Source organism: Lolium perenne, chromosome 6, assembly GCF_019359855.2.
Source record: "Lolium perenne isolate Kyuss_39 chromosome 6, Kyuss_2.0, whole genome shotgun sequence".
Classification (NCBI taxonomy): domain Eukaryota; kingdom Viridiplantae; phylum Streptophyta; class Magnoliopsida; order Poales; family Poaceae; genus Lolium; species Lolium perenne.
The window spans coordinates 262,690,283-262,697,554 of NC_067249.2; the positions used below are offsets into that span (position 1 = coordinate 262,690,283).

General features: G+C 47.0%; 1 protein-coding gene across 1 annotated transcript; it reads right to left on the minus strand.

Moving 5' to 3' along the window:
• Positions 1–4,718: 4,718 nt before the first annotated feature.
• On the minus strand, positions 4,719–6,868 carry LOC127305411 (putative F-box protein PP2-B12). Its single transcript, XM_051335827.2, has 3 exons — positions 6,504–6,868; positions 6,255–6,376; positions 4,719–5,465 (listed from the first exon to the last, which is right to left on the minus strand). Exons 1-3 carry the CDS (start codon positions 6,783–6,785, stop codon positions 4,946–4,948), a joined length of 924 nt encoding a protein of 307 aa, XP_051191787.1. The 5' UTR covers positions 6,786–6,868; the 3' UTR covers positions 4,719–4,945.
• Between the last annotated feature and the right edge of the window lie 404 nt (positions 6,869–7,272).

Here is a 7,272-nt window from a genome sequence, read left to right on the forward strand (position 1 = left end):
GTGGAGTTTGTTGAGTGGACCCGATCGAATAGGCAGAGATGTATATGTAGGAGGCAAGGAACCGTGTGTGCTACGTTAACTGAAACCACCAAGGGTGTGTGTGTATTGGAAGATGCCTACGTGCATGCTACGTAAACAGAATTATTAATCTGGAGATTGGCTTTTCGCAAAGCAAAATGGAGATTTGGCAACGATAGGAAGACACGAGACCCGTCACTACGGGAGGGTTCATGTGTTCATGTGTGCCGACGGCCAGGCGATGTGCCGACGGCCAAATGTCGGGCCTGTCGGCACAGAGGCCCTCGTCGACCCGTGACGTAGCTGACCATCGGCACAGGCCGGCCGTCGGCACACCGCAGGGTACACCGACGGTCACCCTTGGCGCAACCCTGGCCGTCGGCACAGCAAGGTGGTGCCGGAAGGCCACCGTCGGCACAGTGGCAGCCGTCGGCACACCGATTGACAGGCGGGCCCAGCCGTTACGATGTCACGGCGCCGTTCAGGCTGTGCCGACGGTAGCCCACGGCACAAATACGGTCGTCGGCACAACAGCTGACTGTTGGGCCCCTCTCCTGTTGTGTCGACGGCTACCCACGGCATAGAACCTGGCCGTCGGCACAACTTATGTACCTTTTTTACTTTTACACTTTGTTTTAGTACAAAGATAATTTTTACCCATATAATTGTTAATCCCGATCATTTTTATTTGTTTATTTCTTCCTCGGTACTATTTTGGTGAACCCATTTGCGGAAACCTATGTATAAGGGCGGTATAGATCCCCCGGGACCCCGGTCTAGGGTTTCCCCAGAAATCGAGCCTCGGAGGGTGTGACTGCCCAAAACTTGTGTGTGTCCACATGGCATGCACAAAATGTATCTGATATGGTTTTATATGCAAGGCTACCCCCATGTGTGTCTGCCTTCTCGGACATGGGGTTCCGACACTTAGGCAGATTCTGGACGATAGGGGGGAACTCACTGGGGGGTGAACCGGAGGGGGCCTTTAGATCATATGGGCTGATCCTTGTTCAAACATGTACCTATGACCTAACCAAGTTCAAATGGAGACATATGCCCACCGGGAGACCCCCACTGGGATGTAGTCAAAGGGGTAGACCGCGCGGTCAATAGAAGTAGGGTTTCGTCAGAAATCGAGCCTCGGAGGGTGTGAATGGCTCCAAAACTTGTGTGTGTCCACATGGCATGCACAAAATTGATTTAAGATAGTTTTATATGCAAGCCTACCCCCAGATGTGTCTGGCTTCTCGGACATGGGTTCCTACACTTAGAGAAAATTACAAAAAACCACCACATTTCAGTCATGTGTAACAAAAAAAACAATTTACATTCTATTTTAAAAACCCACCACTCTACGGTTAACACGTAACAAATAGCATTGGTTCCTCTCTATCGATCGACTAATCACATAACCGACAGGTGGGTCTAGTTGTAAGGCTGATGTGGCACGCCAAAACCGTTTAAGAGATACACACGAGAGACTAACTCATGTTCTGGGTTTTTCTGTAAAATTAGAGTGACCCCACATCATATCAATCTCTTCTCTCCTCTAAAAAAAATGGAAAGAGGTCATGACCCAGACGTACACTAGAACGACAAGGTTACGGAGAGGCACGAGCGTTGCCGCCACCGCTGCGCCCGTCGGCCACGAGCAGCTCGATCCCCCCCCCCCCCCCCCCCCGCGGTTGCTACTCACCCCTCCTCACATTCCCACTACCACGTGTCGCGAGAAACTCCTCCTCCCCCCCCGCGCGGTCCTTCCTCGCCTCCCCGTTGTTGCTGCTATAGCCGTCGGTCGCGGTCCCTCCGCATCCCTCCTCACGTTCTCACTGCCGCCGGCCGCGAGATGCTCACTGTCATCGCTTCTTGCGGTAGAGACCCTCCCATTCATGCGCCGAAGGGACCAAGACTGAGCTTGACAATCCCGTCCTCCCACGCATCCTGCTCCTGCTGCACATCCCATGCATCCGCTCGTCCTCCACATCTTCTGCCTCCGCCCCGTCCTCCCGCGCATCCTCACCGGCGAGTAGCCACTCCTAAACCCGCAGCTATGACCACCATTACCAGAGGACCATTTTGGTTCCTTTCTGTGAACTAGAGTGTCGTCTCTTCTGTGCATGGGTGGCGCCATGTCCCCGGACGACAGGGAGGTGACGGAGGCCAAGGCGGTGCGGCCACATTGAGGGGAGCAACAGTTAGCTGACCGGCAGTGGGGATGCATGTAATGCAGGGAAGATGACATGATACCCCCAACATTAGAATTTGTAATGTATGAAGGTCTTCTTTGCAAAATGCAAATGCCACGTCACCCTAACAACAAGACCCACCTATCAGTTATGTGATTAAACAAGCTTTAGAGAGGAATCAGTGGTATTTGTTACGTACTTAGTGTTAATCGTAGAGTGGTGGTTTTTTATTACACGTGACTGAAATGTGGTGGTTTTTTGTAATTATCTCGGTCATTGGCTATGGCCATGGTATGCATGGACATGCCGGCATTTTCTTTTCTGCGTGACGCTGAACCGGTGGAGCTAGCACGCATGATATTGTGATGAATATTTCTGGTAAAATCAAAAATTAAAAGGTTATATTTCACATACTTAGAATCCAATTGGCTTTGTAGTTGACTTTGTCTCCGCGTGATATTCAAACTTATCCAATAATGTTTTTTCACCTTCAAAGTAGCAAACTCACCATTTCTTGCCATCATGTTGTTACTAAAGTTATCATGTGTAACTTCTCACAAAATAGGTTAGCAATTTGTGTTTTTTCCTCATAACAAAGGAGACCCACTTTTTTCCAAAATATAACGATGTGGTGTCTGGTTTTGAAGCCCTCGTCAATACAGAGCCAACAGTTTAAATGGATTGCGAGTCGGTCAAGAGGATTGAGCTGCAAATCAGTTTCAGTTTACATTACTAGTTCGCAATGTGCTCCAGTTGTTCTCCATATATGTACTTACCAGCCTCTCACTCTGTAATCACCTTGTAAAATTTTAAGTTGTAATATCTCTTCTGTCAAAGTTTTTCTTTCGAAGTTATCTGATGAGATAAGACCAGGGTCACTCCAAATAAAAAATGGACCCATGGACAACTTAAATAAATAAACCATGTCAAAATTTAATACTAAACTTTTATACCTCTTTTAAATTTATCTTTTAACATATCATAGTCTTAAGGAGTACACAACAATGTTGATCATTAGTTGTGGAGTTTTATTATCCAGTTGTAATAAGTTGGCTTGTCTGAAAATTAAATTGCATGTTGTAATGAAAGTTTTGTGTGAACTAATTTTTCATTATATATATGTGTGTATGCATGTATGTGTGTTTGCATTTTGAATGCCATTATATATCATGATATAGATCTTTCAACGGCACGCTCAAACAAATATCTTACTAGTGGTTCTAGTGTAATAGGTTGTAAGTATAATGGTGGAAGTTTATATAGTATAAAATGAATCACTGATAAGTGTGTCTTGAAGTTCGGATTGGTAATATATTAATATGTTATTCTAAGATGTTTCACCCTACAAAACTGGTGCAGTGCAAGACCATTAGCATGAAATTATGCATGGACTTTTGATAGAAAAGTTAATTTTCCTAATATCCTAGGACTTGGAATATATTTCTCATATTTTGAGGCATGTAAACAAAACATACTCTAGGAAAGTGAAGATAGAGGATATCTTGGCTATGTGGGTTAAGAGAAAGTATTCCAATTATATATTTACAACATTCGGTGGAAAAAGATCTATTATGATGTCAATGCATAAGATGTCTACCCTTATATTGTAATATCAGCTTAATGTACAATGTGCATTGACAAACCTAGCACAAATAATAGTTAAGTTCACTATGTTAAAAAGACGTGGGACCATCGATGGACCAGCTATCACGATGCATATAACCTAACAGTAGTAAATTCATCTCTCGGTGACCCCGCCGGGCAGCCGCCTAGGCTTCGTTGTGGACTCTTCGTCGGGGTTGTAGTACGGTATTACTTTAGTCACCGGTTTAGGTGGCCAAATACTAGTTGGTGTGATGTGTGTGAGCTTTGCCAAGGATCTACTTAAGAGCTTGCTCAGCCATTGCAACCAAGCACTGAGAATTTTTGCATAACAGAAGCACACACATACAACCCAATTAATGGCAGGCTTAGCTTTCTATTCACATGAAAGACAAGGTCATGGGCCGGATAATCTAACAACTTGTGCAGAAAGTGGCTTCAGGCCTGCATATGTCCAACCAGGCTTTCACATGTCTGGTGGCTAATATGCATGCAGATTCTTTTTTTAAAATGCATGCAGATTAAGGGTGCGATGAACCATGTATTTAGATGTACCATGTAGTTACAATACTACCTCCGTTTCAAAGCTTAAGACTTATATTTGAATATAAGTCAAACTGAGTAAAGTTTGACCAGGTTTTAAGAAAAATCTACCAATAAATATGATATTTTGTAGATATCGTATGAAAATATATTCCATTATCTATCTATTATACTAATTTATATTTTACATGTTAATGATTTTTGGTAAAAAAATTTATCAAACTTAACATAGTTTAACTTTCAAAAAATAATATATGTCTTAACCTTTAGAATACATATTTAACATATTGTACATGCTTAATGCAGATGCAGGTACGACAACCCTCTGCTGGCCCCATGCGTTGATCGCAATCGGTCTGTCCACATCAAAGCCTTAATCCAGTCGGGACATGTGCATACACATAAAGCTGCATTTGTACTTCTGCCCAAACGTACGTGCAACCCACGTACGTCTTGCACGTCACGTCGTGCTGACGATAATTTTAGCATTACTTCGTTCCTAGTTGCATGCGTCAATTTTGTTTGCTCTAAAATCAGCACATCTCCGAAGGAAAAAAAAAAGAGGAAGCAAATCAATCCATCAAGGCATCAACACACTAGTTAGCATGCTTGGGCCTTATCTCGATGCCCTGCACGATGAGCCCTCTCTTCCACCGCCGGCACTCCACCTCCTTGAAGCTCACCTCGACCACGCCCTCATCACCGGCCACGGTGAACTCGCCTAGCTCAACCTCCTTCCACCCGTCTCCTCTCCGGCGGGGGCACCTGATGTCCATGTCGGCCTCTCTCGTCACCTTTCGCCCGTAATTCTTCCATGGCCGCACGTACTCCTGCCTCCGCCGGTGCATCGTCATCTCCTCCTCCCCCTGCGTATGTTGTAGGCAAAGGGTGTGCTCCGTCGATGTCGATGTCGGCTTGGTGTTACTAGAGACGACGACGGTGACCGTGGCCTTGGGAGGCAGCATGCCAATGTGGCACTCGAGGCCGTATGAGTCATCATTGATGGAGAATACGAGGTAGGCAACATAAGTGATCCGGGGAGAGAGCGACGAGAGTTGCAGCTTCCCGGTGATCTCAAGCCAGCACACGTCGACCAGCTCAGCGACCTCAGGAAACCTATAATCACAAAAATATAAAATTAAGAAACCGTTCAATAATGTAATTATAAGCCATTTTAGCAAATTAAAATAGTAGTTTGCTAATGTACGGCTTATATTAGTTATGGTAATTAAATTAATTAACTTGATCAAGCCCATTAGCTGCCAGCATGCATGCTGCATGCAGATGAGGAGGCTAGCTACCACGCGTCCACGTACATGCATATGCATCCATGGAGGCCGACGTGTGTATGAACAGTTTAGTGTAGGAAATGCCATTTTGTTTTCTTTCTCGAAAAGGGGTATCCTGGCCTCTTCGATAGAAAATGCCTTTATAAAACACGAAGAACACGGTCACGGACTCACGGGTCAGAGCAACACATGCGAAGATTTGTTCAGTTCTTCGGAATTTATTCGGTCAACAAAAGCATACGTACGTTTGGTGAGTTGACAAAAATATATACATAGTTGAGTTGTGGCGGTAGTGGCACGGTGATCGACTACTACCTACTAAGTACTTAGGAGGCAAGTAAGGAACATACAGCCAACCAATGTGTGTGCTGATCTTGTGGAATATTCTAATCTATCTCTGTATCTCAAACATGTTGAAAGTAACAACCTTTGCTCCACCACATACTAATGTTCGAAGTACTACTTCCTCCAATCTATAATAAGTGTCGGAAATTTAGCTTAAATTTAATCCAAAAATAACTTGGCGGTGCATGGTGAGTTCATATTATCAGCCAACCTAGAGCCGCCACACACCCACATGTACATCGTATGCAGGAAGAAGCAATGTACTAGGTACCTTGATCCGGGGAGGTCGGCAGTCCATGTCCAGCACGAGGGGTCGTCCCCGCACACGATGCTCAGCGCCCTTGCCGACAGCATCCAGCATTTCGCGCCGCTGCGCCGGTCCAGCCCGAAGCTCTAAATTAAACACGTGCAAAGCCATTGATCAGTCACTTCTCCTAGCTAGTACGTCTAATCATGATGATTAGCGAACAATGCATGCGAGTGAATTAGTAGCAATGAGAACTAGTTTATAAGCACGCACCATGGTGGCGCCGTCGAGGAGGACGGGCTGGTTGCAGAGCCGCGTGAAGAGCTCCTTCTTGGAGCACTCGCGGTGGCCGCCGTCGTCGGCGCGGGCGAGCACAGCGGCATGGTCGCGCGGCAGGAAGCGGTCCCAGACGGCGTCGGAGTCGGCCGCGGCCCTGAACGCCGGGGACACGGCCGAGGAGCTGCACGCGTCCCCGGGCGTCGTCATGGCGATCGCGTGAGCAACGCACTCCTCCGGCAGCCGGTAGATCGCCGCCGCTGCCGCCACGCTCTCCATGTATTGCTCTGCCCCGTACGTGCTCTGCTATACTGACTCGGAGTACGTTGTGCCTTGATAACGTACGTGATCAGGTACGTGGATGGAATGGATGGATTGGGAAATGGCGGCGCGCGGCCGGGCTACTTATAATGGCGCGCGCCGCCCGACGGGCCGGGAGAAGGGAGGGTGGAGAGAGAAGCTTAAGGGCTAAGGCTCACGGGCACAGTGAGTGGCTCGAGCGAGCTTTGGGTCGGAGCTTAGCTTAGCTGAGCTAGCTAGGTAGCTTTGCTGACTCGGATCTGGGTTTGTTAAAACGAAAAGGGTAGTGGTGAGGTATTCCAGCCGGAGCCGGAGGAGATTCTGGTGTGCCCCGCACGAGCCATGCTTCGATCGGGGCTTTCTCGTCGACAGCCTGGTGACACGCGGTGGCGCAGCGCATGTCTTCATCTGGGCTTTGGGAGTATCTTGTTCTGCTTCCTTGGTGTCGAACGAAGGAACGTCATCC